General features: G+C 35.6%; 1 protein-coding gene across 1 annotated transcript in view; it reads left to right on the top strand.

Annotated features, from left to right (window-relative positions):
• TET1 (tet methylcytosine dioxygenase 1) overlaps positions 1 to 24,387 on the top strand; it is a 170,978-nt gene that overhangs the window by 89,590 nt on the left and 57,001 nt on the right. The window contains exon 3 of the mRNA XM_042780920.1: positions 18,602 to 20,927. Within this exon, the coding sequence (XP_042636854.1) occupies positions 18,602 to 20,927 (2,326 nt within the window). The remainder of the gene's footprint in view (positions 1 to 18,601; positions 20,928 to 24,387) is intronic.

Here is a 24,387-nt window from a genome sequence, read left to right as displayed (position 1 = left end):
AGTAGAGATACAGCCTTGGAAACCCAAAAAGGGGGTCGCTATGAGTTGGGGCTGACTTGACGGTAGTGAATTTGGTTTAGAGTTTTTTTGTTAGTTTGTTTTTAAGTTTAGCAGAAATAAAGCACATTAAATCCTTGGGGTTTACACAGTGTGAGACAATTACATAATGATATTTTCAATAGCAATACTCCACTGCTATAACTAAAAATTCATATCCTTTCACAAAGGGATGAATAAAGGCAGGCCAAGGGGTTCAGAAAGAATATAATTCTCAGAATCTAAGAAACTGCCAAAGGAATTTTGTTTTTCTTTCTTAGTTCAGTAACATTAGTAACTAATAGATTCATTATAAATGTTAATACTGATTGTTTGCTGTTCCATCTTAACCTGTAGAATTTAGGGGTTAAATACATGGTCTATTTTTGTTCGGGAGACTGAAGTTTGCATTCTGGCTCTAAGATTATCCATCTTAATCTTTCTAAACCTTTTCAGAAATTTCCTTATCAGAAAAATGCAGATATTAATACTACTTATGTTAGTAGTAAAGGCAAATGAAGTAAGTCCTGTAAAGTGCTCATAATAATGCTTGTAGTTTTTGTTATGTGCCCTTGAGTCAGACCTGACTCATAGCGACCCCTCCTTGGGTTTCCGAGGCAGTACCACTACTGAAGTAGATTGCCCAACCTTCCTTTTGAGGAGTGGCTGGTGGGTTTGAACCACCAGCCTTCTGGTTAGGGGTCAAATGCCTTAGGCATTATGCCACCAGAGCTTCCTTTCTAAATAATGTTGTTTTTATGTGCCCTTGAGTGGGACCCGACTCATAGTGACCCCTCCTTGGGCTTCCGAGGTGGTATCACTATGGAAGTAGATTGCCCAACCTTCCTTCCGAGGAGTAGCTAGTGGGTTTAAACCACCAGCCTTCTAGTTAGCAGTCAAGTGCCTTAGGCACTACGCTACCAGAGCTTCTTACATAAATAATAGCTATTAGTTATTATTCTTTTCTTAACTGTGGATTTGAGACAGGAATTATCAGAGTATATGTCGAGGAACTCGTAGCAAAGGAAGAAATACTTGGCATACATTTATTTTTTAGGCAACTCATTGTCAACACCTTAAGATCCAAAAATATGTGTAAATGCACTCCTTCATTCAATCCTCAAAATAAACCTGTTCAGTAAATGCTCTTACTAGCCCTGCTTTACCTTATGAAAGCTGAGACTCCAGGAAGATGCATAGAGAAGGAACTTGCTCTCCGCCAAATATTTCATAATCAGTGGAGCTGGGAGTTGCCAGCAAAGACTAGGTTCTTTAAAAATATTACTAAATATTAAGATATAGAAGGCATATAATGAATAATACATTCAACACAAAAGTTGATTAAAACTTTAAGTATGAATGGGAAGGAAAAGGCAGTGAGTTTCAATTTAGAATCTTCAAGGACTCCAGAGCTTGAGGAGTAGGCTCGGGGGGATAAACTTGAAGTAGAGGCCCCAAGAGACCTGAGAATGGAGACATAGGATTTAGAACGTTTTCAAGGGAAGTAAAAGGTCCTTGGTTGTTGTTGTTATGTGTCGATGAGTCGGCCCTGACTCATAACGACCCCTCTATCGGTTTCTGAGGCAGTGTCACTACAGTAGATTGACCAACCTTCCTTCGGAAGAGTGGCTGGTGGGTTTGAACCACCAGCCTTCTGGTTAGCAGTCAAGTGCCTTAGGCACTTTTTTTTTTTTTACACAGCAAATTCACTTTCCATACAACAGTTCACATATACTTTGTCTCATGACATTGACCACAATTTACCACAATGCAACATGTTCCCTCCCACTTTCTTGCAACATTTACCTCTTCCCTGTGTCCATCCCTCCATGTACTCCTGCCCCCTGAGCTGTCTCCCTGTGCATAAACAGCTCTTCTTTCTCCCATGATTGTTCTCTCCAAGGAGTGTATCTACCTCAAATAAATGTTCAACTCATATGCCTGTCTTTTGTTTGGCTGGAAGCCACAGATGTGGGTTCAATTCTAGACCTGAGGGGTAGATAGGGGCCATAGTCCCAGTGGTTCCACCAGGCCCTATCAGACCAGCAAACCTGGTCCCCCTCTTTTTGTTTTTCTGCAAATGATTTTGAGTTTTGTCCACATTGTTCTCCCTCTCTATCCAGGATCTCCTACATAGATCCCCTTCCAAGTGGTTAACACTAGTAGCCAGGCACCATCTAGTTCTTCTGATCTTATAGTCATATAGGCTCCAGATCGCATGGTGTACCAGTCACTAGGAATAATTGTTTCCATGAATTTTTGGTTTTCTTCATTCTTCTTTGCTCTGGATGAGGAGAGACCCATCGTTTCATCTAGATGGCAACTTGCAAGATTTAAAATCCCAGTCACTACTCGCCAAAGTAGGCGGTGGAACAATGTTTTGTATTGTATGTTATGCCAATTCAGCTTGATGTCCCCTGTGACTGTGTTCCTGAACCCACAGGTTCAACTACTTGTTCTCTCTGGGTAGCTGACTGTGACCAAGCAGTGACTACAACCTTGCCCCTTGTCAGCTCTACTATACACCTGGGAATTCAGGTCATACATATAAACTTATAGGACAATTGTCTGTTAACCCTATTCATGTTCTTGGATACACTCCCTGCTTCATAGACATACCTACTAGTTCAGCCTGTTCACCTATCTATCCACCCATACACTGATGTTTACCTTCACTGACAATGCAATATTGTATGTGCAAAAGAGTTCATCTTTGTTTTCTGTACCTCCCATGTACCTCTCTGTCTTTCTCTTCCTCAATGCCACCATATTAATCACACACATTTGGTACATTACCCTTCTCTTCACCCAAATCAATACTTACCTTTATCTATCTAACAGTGTTCCCTCCCCTCCCCTCCCACCCTAGTAGCCAACAGAGAACATTTCCTTCCATAGATAAACCTTTTCTTGACTTTTACAATAACGGACTAATACAATATTTGTCCTTTTGTGGTTGATTTATTTCACTCAGCATAATGTCCTTCAAGCTCATCCACATTATGAGGTAAAGAACAGAGGTTTTGAATCACTTCCTGTCATTTAAACTATATGTTTGAGCTCTTTTGCAATAGTAGAAAAAAGGAAACAAAAAGAGTATGTAGAAGAGGAGGGTTAGGAGGAAAAGAGACACAAACCAGAAAGTGCCTAGAATTTAGTGTCCCCAGAATTTAGATGAAACTTCGGTAGTGGTAAAAAAACCACCATTCTAAATTCTAACAGTCTTAGAACCAATTACTTCCTTCAGACCATTGGCTTCTCTGGAAATATGTTTATAATATTTTTTGGTTCAAGATGAGTGTTTGGGAATGAGCAGATTAAATGTCAAAGAAAATTTAGCACAATCAATAGGATCATGGACCAGCTCCTTCCAGTTCACCAACTGGAACCAAGTGTATTTCTTCATATATCTTGTTCAGTGTGGTCATGTTGTTAGCTTAAAACCCACCATGGTTAGAGGTAAGTATTGATTTGGGTGAAGAGAAGGGCAATGTACCAAATGTAAGTGACCAACATGGTGGCATTAAGGAAGAAGAAGATAGAGTGGCACATGGAAGGTACAGACAACAAAGATGAACTCCTTTGCACATACAATACTGCGTTGTCAGTGAAGGCAAACTTGGGTGTACGGGTGGATAGATGGGTGGACAGGCTGAACTATTAGGTATATCTATGAACCAGGGAGTGTACCCAAGACCATGTAGACGGTTGGCAGACAATGGTATTTAAGTATATTTAGATTAGTTTCTTTTATATCCTTGCAGAGTTTCTTCATGTAAATATAAATGTATATTATTTTCTATATACTTTTTATACAAAAGAAAGCATCCCTATGTATTTTATTTTTTTGGTTGAAAGACTGGGAAGATTTATTCCTTTTTGATCAATGTCGTTGTCTATCTAGACCACTTTTTTTTTCTTAATAATATTTTATTGTGTTTAAAGTGAAAGTTTACACAGAAAATTGGGTTCCCATTTAACAATTTCTTCACAAATTGTATACTTTTTTATTAACATAACAATATATACTGTATATCTTTGTCTATTAGCAGTGGAAATATTTTTCATTTTCTTTTATACCTACATACTTTTGTGTGGATGTACCACAATAGAATAAAAGTCTGCTACAGATGGATATTTGGGTATTTTCACTTATTTGTTGTAAGAAAGCTGTCAAAACACATATCATTATGTACAGCTTTAGCTGGTTAAATTCCCAAAAGTAGGACTGTTGTAACAAAAGGTAAATTGCATTTGTAATCTTTATTAATATTGCATTGCCAGATTGCCCTCTGTAGGGTTTACAGCATTTTACATCCCATGAGCGTTGTTTTAGAGTGTTTGTATCCTCTCAGCCTCACCAAGAGTCTATGTCTTCAAACTTTTTGATGTTTATGATTCTATTGAGTATAATATATTATATTCATATGATCTGAATTTGCATTTATCTTATATATAATATAGTGAACATTCTTTACATTATACCATTACAGATTATTATAATGCACATGTACTCTACTGTACTCTTTTATATATAGGGAACCTCAAGTTCAGCCTCAGTAGCGTATCCTGGGTCATAAAATTCTTAAGAATTATTCTTTTCTATTCCCTGAATTTATTGTCCAGGATTAACCACTAATAGCAATTAGATGTGTTTCTTTTCTGGTTTCTATTTTAAAACAAATGTTTCCATGCATTATTTAGATGAATCATGCTTTTTTTCCCTGAGATGAGATACATATTTTGTAAATTACAAGAATTTCATTTATCCTTTAGTAAGATATAATTTACATACCATTCAGTGCACTCAAGCTCAGCCTGATTCACTTTTTTAAAATAATTTAATTTTGTTGTTTTTGAGAACAGCTAAAGCAGAGCATACACCAATCCAACAATTTCTACATGTAATGGTCAGTGACACGGATTTACATTCTTCAAGTTGTACAGCCATTTTCACTCTGGTGTTCTGAGTTGTTCCCCATTAACATACACTCACTGCCCTCTTATGTTTTCTGCCTGCTGATTCACTTTTGATATAGTTTGAACTTGGATTTTCCACCCCCAAAAAAACCACTAGTAAATCGGATTGCTCTTGTCACACAATTTCATTGTGAATGGGAAGTAGTTGAACAAGAGTAAATATTTTCTGAATGCATGTGTGTGCGTATGTTCTTGTATGATTGTGCACACACACACAAACACAAATAGGACAATATTTGCAAAAGTTCAGTGTTGATTTCTGAGAGTACAGAACAGATCAAAGCTAACTAGCCCTACTGAAATTTAATCCACGACGAAGTTATTCTTTTAAAGTCTCTCGTTTTAGTAGTTGATAGTGTGTTGAGGACATGTTTTTATGTTACTTATAGAGTTTTAAAAAGACTTTGTTGGCTATCTTGGAATAATAAAGGTATGGTGCTCTTAATGAAGCTCAGTAATTAGTGTGAATGTCTTATGAAGATATTCTTTTGGTACATAAATCTTAAATGAATCTCAAGATCTTCTCGGTAGAGGAATATGTATGTTGAAGTCCCAGTTTATTTTCATATGTGCATCTATAAAAATAAAAGCATCAAGTTAACAAACAATACTTCACCATTTCCACAGTTCTATTTCCAGAGGTATTTACTATTAACATTTTAGGCTTATTCTTCCAGATTTGTTTTTGTTTTAAATGCAAAGTAGGTGATACATCATTTACTATTCTGCAACACTTTTTTTGGGGTAATGATAAATTATGGACATCATTTCATGCAATAAATAGAGTATACAGTAATGGTTGCAAAGTATTTCACAGTGTTGCTGTTGTTAAGTGCTTTTGCGTCAGTGTCAGTTCACAGTGAACCCATGTACAACAGAATGAAATACCGTCTGGTCCTACACCATCCTAAGAATCATTGCCATGCTTCAGCCCATCTTCATACCCACTGTGTCACTTTATCTCTTTGAGGGTCTTCCCCATTTTTCTGACTCTCAACTTTACCTACCATGATAGCCTTCTTCAGGAATTGTTCCCTAATGACAACATGACCAAAGTATGAGAGACAAATTCAGGCCATTCTCACTTCTAAGGAGCATTCTGGCTGAGTTCCACCAAGACAGACAGAAGACAGATTTTTTCATTCTTCTGATAATCCATGTATGGTGCGCTCAATATTGCTCACCAACACCACAATTCAAAGGCATTATTTCTTTCTCCCATGATTGTTATCTCAAGGAGTGTATCTATCTCAGGTACATGTTCAACTCATATGGTAATCTTTTAAGATCCCAGTCACTACTCACCAAAGTAGGAGGTAGAACAAAGTTTTGTGTAGTATTTTATGCCAATTGAGATTGATGTCCCCTGCAACTATGGTCCTGAGCCCACAGGTTCAACTACTCGCTCCCTCTTGGTAGCTGGCTATGACCAAGAAGTGACTATAACCTTGCCCCTTGTCAGCTCTACTATACCCCTGGGAATTCTTACAGAACATACAAATACACTTGTAGAACCATTGTCTGCCAACCCTATACATGGTCTTGGGTACACTCCCTGCTGCACACACATACATAATAGTTCAGCCTGTCAACCCATCTATCCACCCATATACCTGTGTTTGCCTAAACTGACAACTCAGTATTGTATGTGCAAAAGGGTTCATCTTTGTTTTCTGCATCTCCCCTGTATCTCTCTGTCTTCCTCTTCCTCAATGCCACCATCTTGATCACTCATATTTGGTACATTGCCCTTCTCTTCACCCAAATCAATACTTATCTCTACCTATCTAACAGTGTTCCTTCCACTCCCCTCCCACCCCTGGTAACCAACAAAGAAAATCCTTCCATATATAAACCATTCCTTGACTTTTAAAATAACGGACTAATACAATATTTGTCTTTTGGTGATTGACTTATTTCACTCAGCATAATGTCCTCCAAGTTCATCCACGTTATGCAGTGTTTTGCAGATTGTAAATTATTATTTAGGGTTGCATAGTATTCCATTGTGTGTGTGTACCATAGTTTTGTCATCCATAACTCAGTTCACGGACACCTAGGTTGTTTCCAACTTTTTGCTATTGTAAATATTGCTGTGAGAACACGAGTGTGCATATGTTCTTGCATATGGGTCTCATTTCTTTAGGATATATACCTAGTAATGGAATGGCTGCATCAAATGGTATTTCTATTTCTATGTTTTTAAGAAATGGCCATACTGCTTTCCACAGTGGTTGTACCATTTTACAGTCCCACTAGCAGGGTATGGGAGTCCCAATCTCTCTGCATCCTTGCCAGCATTTGTTATTTTCTGTCTTGTTGAATTTTGCTGCCAGTGCTGGGGCAAGATGGTATTTCATCGTTGTTTTAATTTGCATCTCTCTAATGGTTAATGCAGCCACTCCTCGGAAGGAAGGTTGGGCAATCCTACTTCCGTAGTGATACTGCCTCGGAAACTCAAGGAGGGGTCGCTATGAGTCGGGTTTGACTCGACGGCACATAACAATAACAACAACAATGGTTAATGATTGTGAGCATTTCTTCATATGTTTGTTGGCTGCCTGAATATCCTCCTTGGTGAAGTGTCTATTTATGTCTTCTGCCCATTTTTTAATTGGATTGTTTGTCTTTTTGTTATTGAGGTGTTGGAGTTTTCTATAAATTCTACAGATAAGTCACTTGTCAGATATGTCATTGCAGAATATTCTTTCCCAATCTGTAGGTTCTCTTTTGACTCTTATGGAGAAGTCTTTGGAAGCACATACAAATTTAATTTTCAGAAAGTCCCATTCATCTAGTTTCTCTTCTGCTGTTTGTGCATTTTGGGTTATGTTTCATAGTCTATTTCTGACATATATTAGGGCCCCTAAATTTGCCCTAGTTTTTCTTTGAGAAACTCTATAGTTTTAGGTTTCGTATTTAAGTCTTTGATCCATCTGGAGTTAGTTTTTGTGTATGGTGTGAAGTATGGATCTTGTTTCATTTTTATGCAAATGGATATTCAGTTTTGCCAGCACCATTTATTAAACAAACATTCTCTTCCCCATTTAATGGATTTCGGCCCTTTGTCAAAGATCAGCTGACTATAGGTAGATGGATCTATTTCTGGGTTCTCAATTCTATTCCTTTGTTCTATGTGTCTGTCATTAAACCAATACCAGGCAGTTTTTACTACTGTGGCTATACAGTAGGTTTTGAGATCCGGCAGTGTGAGACCTCCTACTTTGTTCTTCTTCTTCAGTAGTGCTTTGCTTGTCCAGGGTCTCTTTTCTTTCCAAATAAAGTTAGTGATTTGTTTTTCCATATCCTTAAAAAATGTTGATGGGATCTGGATTGGGGTTGCATTGAATATATTGATTGCTTTGGGTAGAATTGACATTTTCACAATGTTTGAACTTCCTATCCACAAGCATGGTATGTTCTTCCATTTATGTAGATTGCTTATGGTTTCTTGAAGTAGTTTTTTATAATTTTCTTTGTATAGGTCTTTTGTGTCCCCGGTAAGATTTATTCCCAGGTATTTTATTTTTTTGGTAGCTATTGAAAATGGTATTGATTTCCTTATTTCTTTTTCAGCAATCTCTTTGCTGGTGTAGAGGAATCCAACTGATTTTTGGATGTTGATCTTGTGTCCTGCCACGATACTAAATCTCTCAATTAGTTCCATAGATTTTTTATTTGAGTCTCTTGGGTTTCCTAGGTATAAGATCATATCATCACCAAATAGGGATAGTTTGACTTCTTCTTTACCAATTTGGATGACTTTGATTTTGACTTATTCTTGCCTTATGGCCCTGGCTAGGACTTTAAGTACAATGTTGAATAGAATTTGTGATAGCGGGCATCCTTGTCTGGTTCCTGCTCACAAGGGGAATGGTTTCAGTCTCTCTCCATTGAGAATAATGTTGGCTGTTGGTTTTGCGTAGATCTCCTTTATTATGTTGAGGAATGTCCCTTATTTTCCTATTTTCCTGGGAGTTTTGATCAAAAATGGGTGTTGGATTTTATCAAATGACTTTTCTGCATCAATTGATATGATCATGTAGTTCTTTTTCTTTGTTTTATTTATGTGGTGGATGACATTGGTTGTTTTTCTAATGTTGAACCATCCTTGCATACCTGATATGAACCCCACTTGGTTATAATGAATTATTTTCTTCATATATTGTTGGAGTCTGTTGTCTAGGATTTTGTCAAAGATTTTTGCATTTATATTCATAACGGATATTATCCTGTACTTTTCCTTTTGAGTGCTGTCTTTGCCTGGTTTTGGTATCAAAGTTATGTTTGTTTCATAAAATGAGTTAGGGTGGATACTATCCTTTTCTTTGTTTGGGAATAGTTTGAGTAGGGGATTGGTGTCAGTTCTTCTCTGAATGGTAGAATTCTCCAGTGAAACTTTCTGGCCCAGGTCTTTTTTTGTTGGTAATTTTTTGATGACCTGTTCAATTTCTTTTGTAATAGGTCAGTTCAACTTTTCCACATTAGTCTGTGTTAGTTTCAGTAAGTGGTGTGTTTCAGAAAGCTGTCCGTTTCTTCCAGATTTTCAAATTTGTTGGAGTACAGTTCTTCATAGTATCCTGATATCCTTTTTATTTCAGTTGGTTCTGTTGTTATGTAACCCATTTTGTTTCTTATTCATGTTATTCATGTTCTCTCCCTCTTTTCCTTTGTTAAATTTACCATTGGCTTGTCAATTTTTAAATCTTTTCAAAAAACCAACTTCTGGTCTTGTTGATTTTTTCTATTGTTTTTCTGTTTTCTGTTTCATTGATTTCTGCTTGAATCTTGATTATTTCCTTTCTTCTGGTGACTGTAGGCTTTTCTTGCTGTGCTTTTTCTAATAGTTGGAGATGTTGAGTTAAATTATTGATTTTTGCTCTTTCTTTTATGTGTGCATTTATTGCTATAAACTGACCTCTGATCACTTCTTTTGCTGTGTCCTGAAGATTTTCATATGTTTTGTTTTTATTTTCTTTTGATTTCAAGGAATTTTTCAATTTCACCTTTTATTTCTTCTCTTACCCAGTTTTTCTCAAGGAGAGTGTTCAGTTTCCATGTGTTTACTCTTTTTCTTTTCTGTTTATCTTCCTATTGTTGATTTCTAATTTTATAGCATTGTGATCTGAGGAGATGCTTTGCATTATTTCAATGTTTTTAAATTCATGAAGGTTTGCTTTATGGGTTAACCTATGGTCTATCGTGGAAAATGTTCCAAGTACACTGGAAAAGCATGTATATCGTGCTGTTGTTGGGTGAGTGCTCTGTTGATATCTATAAGGCCAAGTTGGTGGATTGTATTGTTTAGCTCTTCTGCATCTTTGTTAAGTTTCTTTCCAGTTTTTCTATCTTTCACTGAAAGTGGTGTATTAAAGTGTCCTACTATGACTGTTGAGTCATCTAATTGACTTTTGAACTCTTTTAAAGTCTGATTTATGTATTTTGGAGCTCTTTCATTGGGTCCATAGATATTTATTTTGGTTATATCTTCATGTTCAATTGATCCTTTAATCATTATATAATGTCTTTCCTTGTCTCGTATGGTGGTTTTTGTCTTAAAGTCAGTTTGATCAGAAATTAATATTGCCAGTCCTGTTCTTTTATGGTGCCATTTGCTTTATATATCTTTTCCAGCCTTTGATGTTTAGTCTATTTTTGTCTTTGTCTCTAAGGTATGTCTTTTGTAGATAGCATATTGATGGATTTTGTTTTCTTATCCAGTCTGCAACTCTCTGTCTCTTGAGTGCTGCATCTAATCCATTAACATTCAGTGTAATTACTGACAAGTATGAATTGGTTGCTGTCATTTTGTTATTTGTTTCTTTTGTGGTGTCCCTGGTTTCTTTGTTCCATATTATTTTCTGTGCTGAACTCATTATGTTTATGAATCGTGTTATCATTTCCTTTGTTGCTGTTGTTTTAGTATTTGCTGAATGTTTGTGCTTGTCCTCTTTTTTATTGTGATGTGAAGGTTTATCATTTTTCTTTGAGGTTACCCTGTGATTTACAATTTTCTCCCCATGTTTGGAATAGTCCATTCTGTCTTGCAACTCTCTTGACTTCCTCATCATATGGAAGTTCTGTAGCTACACAGTATTTTCCCTGTTTTTGGTTTGTAGTTGTCCTCATTTGCCAATTGAAGTCTCTGCTATGTTTAGAATCCTTTAAGCTTACTTTACTTTGGATATGTTCATAACTGTGGTTTCTGTGTTATGTTATCTTGTGTATTAATGGTCAGTTGTTCTCTATTTTTGGTTATCTGTTCAAAGGACTCCCTTATCTCTTGTAAGGTTGGTCTGGTTTTAACAAACTCCCTTAGTTTCTCCTTATCTGGAAATGTCCTAATTTCGCCATAATATTTGAGGGCAATTTTGCTGGGTATATAATTCTTGGTTGAAAATTTTTCTCTTTCAGGCTTTTATATATACCATCCCATTGTCTTCTCACTTGCATGATTTCTGCTGAGAAATCAGAGTTTATTCTTATTGGTTATCCTTTGTAAGTAACTTTTTGTTTTTCCCTTGCTGTTCTCAGGATTCTGTCTTTGTCTTTGGTTTTGATGAGTTTAATGATGATGTGTCTTGGTGATTTTCTTTTGAGGTCTATCCTGTTTGTTGTTCATTGGATTTCCTGAATGGATATATTCTCATCTTTCATCATATCAGGGAAGTTCTCTTCCAACAAATCTTGGACAATTTTCTAAGTGGTTTTATTTTTCTCTTCCTGTTCTGGGATTCCAGTGACACATAGTTTATTCCCTTTGATGGTATCCGATATGATCCTTAGGGTTTCTTCATTTTGTTTTGATCTTTTTTCTGATCGATCCCTTTCCAAAGATGTGTTCAGGTATTTGTCTTCAATGTCATTAATTCTGTCTTCCATTGCATCAATTCTACTCCTTTGCCCTTCCAATGTGTTATCTATTTCTGACAATTTAATATTAATCTTCTGGATTTCTATCTGTAGATTTAGAATCATTTCTAATTTTTCATTTATTTTGTCATTTTGTTCTTGTATCTTCTTCCAAAATTCTTCTACGGCCTTGTCTGTGTTTTCTTTGATCTGTCTCTCAATTTGTTGAAAATACCTTAATATAATTCTTTAGAATTTCTCATTAGGGAGTTCCAATGCTGTTTTTTCCTTAGGGATGTGTTCTGGGTCTGTGTCCTGCTCCCGTGTTTCTACCACTTTATGTTGCTTTTGTTTGTGGACTGTGATGGTCTATTGTCTCTGAGACTTTGTGACATTGTTGCATTTAGATCTCTGTTAACTGTGAAGAGCAGCTAAGGGTGAGTCAGGCTTTCTTGGTGGTTGTTTATCGTAGGTCCGTTGGTGGAGAAGGAGGTGGTGACTCTTACTCAGTAAGTGAAGCTGCAGGAGGTGTGGGTGTAGTTGTGTCATATGGGGAATGTTGCTGTCTCCCACTCGGTTAGACAAAAATAACAATTGCATAACCATCAAAAAAGTAAAAGCAAATTGACAAAAAATACACCGTGTAATCACACAGGAACAGTAACCAAAAAAGAGAAAAGGGAAAACAAAACAAAAAACACTATAATATCTTGGAAGAGGGCAATAAGAGAAAAAGTAGAGAAGGAGAATAATATGGGAAAAATGCAAAATGAAAAACAAGGAATGGGGTTACCCACAAGAAAGAACAAAAAAATTGGAACCAGGAGTAGGGAAAAGATAAAAAGCTGAAAAGTAGAACCTAGGGGGTCACAATAAAGAATGATAATAAAAAGGACAATAATAATAATAGTACTAGTAGCTTTAAAACAGAGAAAAACAAACTTAAAAAAAAAAAGAAAAAAAAAAATCTGGACAGAGCGGGGCAGGGTACCCAGGCTTTGTCGGAGCCCATAGACTGGAATGGAATTTCTGCTAGCCTAGAAGGTGGGTGAGAGTGAGGCCTTTGAACTCCATCAGTAAGTACTTCAAATCTTCTTCACTTTCAGCAAGCAAAGCTGTGTCATCAGCATATTGCAGGTTGTTAATGAATCTTCTTCCAATCCAGAGGCCACATTCTTCTTCACATAGTCTAACATCTCAGATTATTTGCTCAGCATACAGATTGAATAAGTATGGTGAAAGGATACAACCCTGATGGACATCTTCCCTGGTAGTATCTTAGTCTATATACACATTCCTCATGAATACATTTAAGTTTTCTGGAATTCCTATTCATCTCAGTGTCATCCAAAATCTGTTTTGATCCATACAGTCAAATTCCTTTGCATAGTCAGTAAAGCACAGGTAAACATCTTTCTGTGATTCTTTGCTTTCAGCCAGGATCTGTCTGACATCAGCAATGATAATTCCTCATTCTACATCATCTTCTGAAATCTGTTTGAATTTTCAGGAGTTCCCTGTGGGTGTACCACAGTAAGCATTTTTAAATTATCTCCATCAAAATTTTACTTGCCTTTGATATTTTTTTGATAATTTCCATATTCTGTTTGATACTTTCTTTAGAATGGGCACAAATACAAATCTATTCCAGTCAATTGGCCAGGCAACTGTCTTCCCCATTTCTTAGCATAAATGAAGAGTGCCTTCAATCCTACATCCCTTTGTTGAAACTCACCAGTGGGTATTCTGTCAATTTCTGGAACCTTGTTTTTCCTTAATACTTTCAGTGCAGCTTGGATTTCTTCCTTTAATACCATTGGTTCATATACTAGGTCCTGAAATAGCTAAATGTTGACCAGTTCTTTTGAGTACAGTGAGTCTGTATTCCTTCCATCTTCTTTTGAAGCTTCCTACATTTTTTCAGTATTTTGCCAATAGAATTGTTCAATATCACAATTAAAGGCTTGAGTTTTTTCTTCAGTTCTTCCAGCTTGAGAAATGCACTGCATGTTCTTCCCTTTTGATTTTTCAACTCCAGGTCTTTACACATTTCATTATATTGCTTTACTTTGTCCTCTCAAGTGGTCCTTTGAAATCATATGTCCAGCTCTTTTGCTTCATCACTTCTTCCCTTTTCTTTAGCTACTTTCTATTCAAGAAAAGTTTGACTCTTTTCTGACATCCATTTTGTTTTTCTCTTCCTTTCTTATCTTTTTACGACCTTTTGTTTTTGTGAATGATATCCTTCATCTCATCCCACAACGCCTAGTCTTCAGTCACTGGTGTTGAATATATCAAATCTATTCTTCAGATGGTCTCTAAATTTAGGTGGTATATACTCAGAGTTGTATTTTGGCTCTTGTGGACTTGTTTTAATTTTTTTCAGCTTCACCTTAAACTTGCACATGGGCAATTGATGGTCTGTTCTGCAGCCACCTCCTTGCCTCGTTCTGACTGTTATTGAGCTTTTCCATCATCTCGTTCCACAGCTGTAGTCAGTTTAATTCTTGTGCATTCCACTTGGTGGGTCTAAGTGTATAATCACAGTTGACGTTGTTTCAAAAACATTTTTGCAGTATAAAAGTCGTTGGTCATGCAAGATTCTATCATATGATCTCTGGCATCATTTCTATCACCAAGACCATATTTTTGAGCTACTGATGCTTCTTGTTTGTTTCCATCTTTCACATTCCAATCACCAGTAATCAGTACATCTTGATTGCATGTTTGGTTAATTTTAGACCTCAGAAGTTGGTAAAAATCTTCAATTTTTTCATCTTTGACTTTAGTAGTTGGTTCATAAATTTGAATCAATAGTCATATTAATTTGTCTTCCTCGTAGGCTTATGGATATTATCCTATCATTTACAGCATTTTATTTCAGGATATATCTTGAAATGTTCTTTTTGACAATGAATACAATAACACTCCTCTTCAATTTTTCACTCTTATCATCATTTACCATATGATTGTCCAATTCAAAATGGCTAGTAGTAGTCCTTTTCAACTCACTAATGCCTTGTATATCGATCTTTATGTATTTTCTTTTTTCTTTTTTTTTTTTTACAACTTCCAATTGTCCTAGATTCATATTCTGTACATTCCATCTTCCAATTATTTATGGATGTTTGCCACTGTTTCTTCTCATTTTGAGTTGTGCCAAGTAAGCAAATGAAGTTCCCAAAACCTTTACTCCATCCACATCATTAAGGTTGACTCTATGTTGAAGATACAGCTTTTATCCAGCTGTATTTTGAGTGCTTTCCAATGTGAGGGACTCATTTTCTAGCACTATTTCAGACATTGTTTCATTACTATTCATAAGGCTTTCAGTGGCCAATTTTTTCATGAGTGTCCTGGCCATGTCCTCCTTGTTAGTCTGTTTTAGTCTGAATGTTCTACGGATATCTGTCCACCATGGTGACCCTGCTGGTGTTTGAAATACCCGTGGCTTAGCATCAAAGCAACATGCAAGCCACCATGATACAACAACCTGAAAGACAAGTGGTAGACAAATGTTGTAGTGCCTTATAATATATGCTTTTGTTTTTTTATTAACTAATTGGATGTTTGGAAAAACTGTATTTGTTTCATTTTCTTGTCTTGTAGTAATGTTGAGCAGTTTTTCACCCTTGAATTTCTCATTCCTATCATTTTCTTGCTTTCCTATCTTTTGCTCACTTCTATTTTTTGCTCACTAATCTACTGAGCCATTTTAAACCCACTATACATCTTTTACATTAGGAAGACCCATTAAATGTGTTATGAATATTTTCCCCTGCTTATCATTTAACTTTTTATTTTAATTATGTCAATAATTCTCTTAGTGCTACACATATCAAGAAATAAATACATTTTAAATCATGATTCTCTACACAGACTCATAAACGTTTTTTTTTTTTTTTTAAATGTGATTTGTGTGAAAGTTTATAGAGTAAATTGGTTTTCCATTCAACAATCCATACACATTTTGTTTTGCAACATTTATGGCAGTCCCCACGCTTTAACAGTCTTCTTCCCATTTCCTATGTCTGCCCACCCCTTCCCCTTGTCATTTCTTCCCCCTGACTTCTGCCTTCCTAGCTCTATCCCTGGGCAAATATCCCCTTGATCCCATATGTTTGATTGTTCTAATGAGTACATACCCTCCTGATATTACTGTTCACCTTCGAAGACTGCCTGTTTGCCTGACAGTTGAGTCACTAAGGGAGCTAAGTTTTATTTCTAGCTTGAAGGGTGTCTAAGGGCCATAATCTCCAGAGTTCTATGAATCTTCATCAGACCAGTGAGCTAGTCTTTTTTGATCTTGTGTTTTGTTCCACTTTTTCCTCCCCTCTGTCTGGAACCTCTTATTGTGATCCCTTTCAGAGAGGTCAGCAGTCACAAAAACTTAATTTGAAAGATTCACATAGAAATACTTTACTAAATGTAGTAAAGTAGTGCTAAATGTACTAAAGGTAGTAAAGTACTTCTATGTGAATACACATAGAAATATTCATAGCTTTCTGTATGTTATTTTCTTTTTACAAAAAATCAGAAAACACTATATTGATTCTAGAACTCATAGGTTGTGATCAGTAATTTGTGAAACATTGTTATGCTGTCTTTTGTTTTTAAAATTATTTACTTTAAATGTAGTTAAAGACATCTTTTTCTTTATGGCCTCTCACTTTTTTCTCTTGCTTACAAAGATTTTCCCCATTTCCTATATTTTCTTATTGTTATATTTTTTTACATTTAAATTATTTATGTATCCAGCATTTAAGTTGCATGTTATGAGGTAGAGACTAGACCTTCTCCTGGTGCCATTATTAAAAAGTTGGTATTTTAGCCACAACGTAGAAATGCCAGCTTCCTTAATAGTAAATTATTAAATATTATTAGGTAGTCTATGGCTATATCTACATTGAATGTTAAAAATTATTAGTGTATTTTATTGTAAAAAATCTCTTATACTGATGTTATCTTTTTTCAAAAGAGGTAGGTATTTACATCAAATTGATTTTTAAGAAGTTGTTATTTAAATGCAGTATACCTACAGAAAAATGTACATCTAAAACTGATATATTTTAATGAAGTTTGAGTAACTGAACATATGTGTGTAATCTGTAATTTGAGCAGAAATGAAATATAATTTTAGTAATTTTAAAAAATGTTTAATTTTATAATGTTCACATATTTTATATTTTGAATGTAACCATTGCCCTTCTGAACTCTTGATTCATTTTTCGGCCGATACTCCTGGTTTTTCTAAGATCATTGAACAGGAAATGTTTTGATATTTATATTTTTCTCTCTTCTTTTGCCATTGACTAGAACCTTCAAAGCCATGCTACATATAAGTAGTATAGAGGTTATCCTCTGTTTGCTGCTGATATTAACGCAAGTCCCTCTATTGTGTCAATTCCTAAGATGTGATGTTTAGTGAAATGTTTTCCTTTTTTAAAAAATTAAAAATTAGAATAAGGAGCGGAAAATGGCTGCTTAATGGGTAAACAAGGGTTTTCTATTGGGTAATGAAAATGTTCTGGGATTAAATATTTGTGATCATTGCATAACATTGTGAAAATATTAAAAACCAATGGATTGTATGTTATGTGAACTTTTAAAAATTGTAATACTACCACTCCCCACTCAGTACAATGGGTATATTTAAAAGACAGAAAATATTGATTATTAATGAAGATGTAAAACAGTTGGAACTCTCATAATTACTGGTGAGAATGCATATTAATATAACTACTTTATTGAGGCATTTGTTTGTTTAGATATTCTTTTGAGGCAACTCTAGATTCTAGAGAGTTGTTGGCTCTAGTCTTTACAGAAGATGTTGGCCAGGCATGATTCTTCCATGATGCCACTGGGCGGGTTCGAAGAGGCAACCTTTGGGTTATTAGTCAAGTGCAGACAGTCTGTACCACCCAAGGACCTTTTGGTATAACTACTTTAGCAAACTTTCTGTCCTATCTGCTAAAGCTGAAGATATACCCATGCACACACAAACATACACACACTGTGACCAAGCAATTCCACTGCTAGGTTTATACCCAATGCATACTTTTTAATTTTTTTTTTCACACTAACATGTTACAGCATTGTAAGTGTAAGAGCCAAAAAGTGGAAATAACCCACTGGTGTAATGAAAATCTCATTATTATACAGTAATAAGAATCAGTGAACTATAAATATTCGTAAAACCATGGATGACCCTCAAGTATATTTTGAGTGAAATAAACCAGTTATGTTATGTAAAGTTCAAAAATAACAAAGGTATCTGTGATGTTAAGATGTCAAAGTAGTACTTACCCTTGGGGGAAGAGTGACTATTAGGGAGTTCCTTGGTTGAGATTTGGGTGCATAGGTGTTCATTTTGTGAAATTCAGTAAGCTAACTGTATGAGTTGTACACTTTTTACTTCAATACAAAATGCATTAAAGTAATAACTATTGCTCATTGAATGGTACCAAAGTATTTGGAAAAACAAATGACTACACTAAAATATTAATAAGCATGACATTATTATAATTTATGATTTTCTTATTTTTTCCTTCTCCCCATATTCCTCTTTTTGGAAATTTATGACTTCTCTCAATATAGAAAAAGTAAAATTTGTTTGAGTTTGTACCCATAGGGGCTTCACATTTAGTTGGTCATGAACTGTGAAATTCCTATAATTTTTACTCAGATATTTAAAATAGTTGATATAAAAGTAATTTCTGTATTTCTTTTACAGGCAGATTTTGACAAGAAACCAGTAAATGGCCCCAAGTCAGAATCCATGGAATACGGTAGATGTGGCCATGTGGAAGAACAAAGATTGGAAGTGAACCCATATCCCCTTGAAAATGTAACTAGAAATGAAGAAAGCATGACAGGTATTGAAGTGGAGAAGTGGACACAAAGCAAGAAATCACATTTAACTGATCATGTCAAAGGAGATTTCAGTGCAACTGGGACAGAAGCAGAAAAATGGAAGAACTCTAAAGATGATAGGAAAAACGTCATACTTTCTGACCTCCTTGAACCTCAGAAATTATTTGCACAAACTGTAAAAAATGGCATTAAAAACGTACGCTATTTACCAACTGAAACAAGTGTATCATTTAAAAAATTTAATATTGAAAAATTTGGCAAGGCACTTGAAAACAATTCCTATAAATTCCTAAAAGACACTGCAAACCATAAGAATGCCATGAGCTCTGTTGCTACTAGTGTGACCTGTGATCATCTCAAGGGGGCAAGTAATGTCTTTGTCTTCCAGAAACCTGGATTTAACTCCAAGTCTGTCCCAGATCCCACAAATTTTAATTTAAATAGTTATAGCAGCACACACAATGAAAGTGATCAGCCTAAAACTCCTGAGAGTATACCCGTTAAAGAACCAAAAGATGGATCTCCAGTTCAGCCAAGTCTTTTATCCCTAATGAAAGATAGGAGGTTAACGCTCGAGCAAGTGGTGGCCATAGAGGCCCTGACTCAACTCTCAGAAGCTCCATCAGAGAATTCTTCACCATCAAAATCAGAGAAGGATGAAGAATCAGAGCAGAGAACAGCGAGTTTGCTTAACAGCTGTAAAGCTATTCTCTACTCTGTAAGAAAAGACCTCCAAGACCCAAACTCACAAGGTGCACCACAAAGCCTGCATCACTCTCAATCTTTGGAAAAGGAAAGTTCATGCAATATGGTGGTATTCAATGGCCAAAACACCATTTCCAAGTCACACAACAGCTCAGTTATTAACCAATCATCCACTAAGTCACAGGAATATTCAAAAGTCACAAATTCAACATCTCTCTTTATGCCAAATTCAAATTCGTCTAAAAATGACACCAATAAAAATGTTGCTCAAGGTAGAATTACTCTTGACAGTTATTCCACAAATTTACATCAGCTTCCACCAAGAAGTAATAAATTGGAGTATTGTAACCAGTTACCGGACAGCAGTAAAAAGTTGGACTCAAAGGATGATCTGTCGTGTCAGGATGCAGCTCATAGTCAAATAGAGGAAGATGTTGCAACACAGTTAACACAACTTGCATCAATAATTAAATGCAATTATATAAAACCAGAGGAGAAAAGATATGAAAGTATACCAGCAAGCCTTTCTGCACATGACGCACAGCAGAAATGTAGTCAGGAGAAGAGCACAGTACAGCAGAAGCCACCTTCAAGTGTACACAACAATCATGGCTCATCACTAACAAAACAAAAGCACACATCCCAGAAAAAGACAAAGTCCACCCCACCAAGAGATCGACGGAAAAAGAAGCCTATAGTCATAAGTTGTGAAGAAAATGACCAGAAGAAACAGGAACAGTTGTCATATGAATATAGTAAATTATATGAAATTTGGATGGCATCCAAATTTCAAAGATTTGGTCAATTTGTCCCACATGATTTTCCTATTCTGTTGGGAAAAATTCCTCCCCTAACCAAAGCATGGAAGCCACTGACTCATACAAATTCAGCTTTACAACACAAAAAATTATTTCCTCCTCTCACTCAGATAAAATTTGAGAGATACTATCCTGAATTAGCCCAGGAAAAAATGATAAAGTTTGAACCATTGGATTCTTTATCCCACTTCAAAACAGAATCCAATGGGCAGGCGTTTACAGACAAAGCTTACAATTCTCAGGTACAGCTAACAGGGAATGTCAATCAGAAAGCTCATCCATTGCCCCAGCCCTCCTCTCCACCGACCCAGTGCGCTAACCAGATGGCTGGAGATGACCAAACACAGTTTCAGCAGGATATGAAAGAGCAACTCACGCATCAGAGACTGCTGACATTGCCTGGTATCTCTCATGAGAGACCCCTATCGGACCCAGCAGAAATTCTCAGGAATGTAAATGTAGTATGTTCAGGTGGAATTACAGTGGTTTCAACCAAAAGTGAAGAGGACGTCTGTTCATCTAGCATTGGAGCATCAGAATTTTCTCCAGGAGACAGTGCACAGAAAAATTTTAATGATTATGCCATGAACTTCTTTACTAACCCCACAAAAAACCTGGTGTCTACAACAAAAGATTCGGATCTGCCAACCTGCAACTGTCTAGGTAAGTGTTTGTGTATTGCATCCATTTCCTGCAGTCATGATAGATTCAAGTTCTGGGTCATCTTTTAAGCATGATATTTTTGCCTCATTCATATATAAGCAATTATGGTCTGGGCAATTCTGTGTCCATATTTTTGGTGGGACATTTATTGATTCTGCTAAGATAAATGGAAACTGCAACTCATAATTTGGAAACAACAGACTTAAACCTTCTCAAGTGAAAAATCTGCTGATTTCTGTGAAGCCTAAATGTGTCTGGAGTTGTTTATAGTGCATAGCTCAAGAATGAATCCTGGTAATAATTTATTACAATTTGATTATTCTGCCTATATTCAAAAGACTTTCAACCTACAAGACTTATTTTTTTTAAAATATTTATTATAAGATTTAACATGCATACAGAGAGTAAAAAACATGTACAACTTAACAAATAACTATAAAAATATCTGTACAATTGCCACCAAAACTAGAAAGTAATTTATTTCTTTTTCAGTACCTAGTGGTTTTATGCTCTGTGATGCAAAGAGTTTACCCATACATGAAAAAGTTACATAATCTTAGCTGGTTGACAAATTCCTAGATCCTTTGCATTTTAAAATACTTAAACAAATTTATTCAATAAATATTTGTTTCCTATTTGAAAATTATAATAACAATAACAGGCTAATGCTAACAGCTGAATTGTATATTGATTACTAACCAGGGTACTTATACCTTAGGAGTCATTGAAAGAGAAAGTTAAAAAATTATTAGAAGTTTTATCAGTGTCTTAAAGTCTTGTGAAAATTTTTCTGGAGTAGATTCTCAAGCAGTCTTTATGAGAAATTTGGTAAATATTTGAAGCCTATCAAAACTTAATTTGACTCCTATACTAATAATCAGTCACTGCCTATGGTCAGATTTCATGAAGGTTCTCAAATATAGAAAGATCTTTTTAAAAATGTATTGTTTACTCTGTAAATCTTCACCCAAATCCTTAAAAAAAAAAAAAAAAAATGTATTGTAGCTGTGAAAAATAGGGAGATGAAATAGATTCAGTCATTAATGTGTGTTAGGTTGCTTAAAGCTTTATTATTTCATTTATTATACAACCTGTGATAAGATGGAATTTGGAAAATAACATGTTTTCAACCTTCTTCAAATAGGGTTTAGTTATTAAAATCTTGTCTCACTTAAAATACTGCCTTAAATCACAAAGGCTCAAGATTTTGCTTTAAACAATAGGTAGGCTTTTCACTAGGAGTAAGTGGTTTGTTAGTACAGTACAGAATGTGTTGTTAAAGGATTATTCAGAAGGATAATTATATCACTGATTTTTTTTTTTCAAACTACAGTAGAAATGATACTAGAATATAGAAAGGACTTTTAGTTCTTGATTATTCAAAATACATTTGATATTTTGATCCTTCCATTTCTGTACTCATCATTCAACACACAGTTTTAACAGATAGGATGTGCCAAGAACTGAGGGTAGGTCCTCCTGGGAAGGATTTCACAATCTAGAAAGGGTGACAATGCTGTCCGCTTAGGGAGACTTGGGTGAGGGAGAAGTTATTATAATGAAGACAGCTCATATTACTGAGCTTTTACTACCAGGGTGGTACCGTGCCATGCCTTTGACATATTATATCTCACAACAGCCTCATAAAAGGAGGAGGGTTTACTATCTCTGTTTAACAAATGAGAAGACTAAGGCACAGAGAAGTTGTGTTAAGAGGTTAAACTCAGATTCATAGATGGGGCCTCAACTCTAGAACCTAAACTTACAACCTCCACCCTCTATTGCTTCAAAAATCTGTGATGAAAGTGAACACTTTTCTGAATTTCACTACAAATGGAGAAAATGACTTCTTATTTAAAAAAAAAAAAAAAAACAGTATTGAAGTTTATGTACCCAAGCTAGTCTAGTTTTATAAAGTGCATGGTGGTCCCAATAGAATGATTGTTTTCTTTCAAGACCCTTTCCTTATACATGTTAACTAGTCACAGTATAGGGGTTAAAACATAAGGCCATTAACAATAACAGCCAGGTATTCCAAGTTTATTGAGCACCTGAAATGTGCCCAGAACTGTTTCAAGGACTATCACTCCTGTCTTCCTTTAAGCATTAAATGCAAGGTTATTGTGCTCATTGTATAGTAATTGAAACTAAAGGCCAGAAAAGCAAAAACAAGAATTGATACCATCATATCTGATGATAAGTGATTTCCATGGGATATTTTGTTGTAGTAAAATACAATGATTAACCTTTAGATCAGGGCACCTCAACCTCTACACTAGACATGTTGGGCCTGGGTAATTCTTTGATGTGTGTGGGAGTTCTGTGCATTACAGATTGTTTAGCAGCCTCTCTGGCCTCTGCTCAGTGGATGCTATTAGCTCCTCATTCCCCAGTTGTGAAAACCAAAAATGTCCCCAGACATTATCAAATGGCCCTCTGTGGGCAAAATTGTCCCTGGTTAAGAACCACCATTGTACATCACCAATAATAGTAAAATCTATTCAGTATCCTTGTTTCAGAAGCAGTATACACAATCCTACTGTGTATTTGATGTCTGATCAAAATGTTCCAGTAATGACCTTATGGTGCAGGTACACCCTAGTCAGAAATGCATTTATTTCCCAATGATCCTGGTTAGGCCCAATTCGAAGAGCCCAAATAAAAAATACTGTTTTCTAATAAATATATCATTCATGCTCACAAAACCACAAACATAAAATATGATATGAATATTCTTACATAGTCCCATTTCTGAAGATAATACACCTGTTAAGTTTTTCTATATGAATCACCATCACTGATTCTAATTACTTTCCATTTTTATAAAAAGGGCAATTTTAAATATACTGTTTTTCCAGTTTGCTTTTTTAGCTTTATTTAGACATTTTAAATGTTTCTAAGTATTATTATTTTAATAGCTTTACTATATTCCACTATATAAATGTCCCATAATTTATTTAACCTATTGGTGTAATGCCTAAGGCATTTGACTGCTAACCAGAAGGCTGGCAGTTAAAACCCACCAGCCCCTCCTTGGAAGGAAGATTGGGCAATCTTACATACAGATACTGTCTCGGAAACCCAAGGAGACATTGCTATGAGTTGAAATCGACTAGTCAGCAGTGAGTTTGCTGTCTTTTTTTTTTTTTTTTATCACTATTGACATGTTAATGGTGCTTATTTCTGATATTAGAAATAATTGTAACTTGGAACATTTGTGTACATTTGCATTATAAATACACAATTGTGCTAGTGTATAGTAGAATAAGTTCTAAGCAGTGGAATTGCTGTGTTCCATTTTAATAAGGTTTGGAGGTCTAGCCTTTTTGATTCATTGTTCTTGCATAACTTTTAACTTTGCACCTCAAAAGGAGGAAAATAAATCTGGTCCAGATACTCATTTTCTTTTTTGTTTTCCTCCTCTAATTCTAGGAGGAAGAAAGAATTAGTTAGGAGCAGT

The sequence above is a fragment of the Orycteropus afer genome, unplaced genomic scaffold (genome assembly GCF_000298275.1).
Source record: "Orycteropus afer afer isolate SDZICR_OR568_19922 unplaced genomic scaffold, OryAfe1.0 scaffold00070, whole genome shotgun sequence".
Lineage (NCBI taxonomy): Eukaryota > Metazoa > Chordata > Mammalia > Tubulidentata > Orycteropodidae > Orycteropus > Orycteropus afer.
This window is presented reverse-complemented; position numbering and strand designations above follow the sequence as displayed.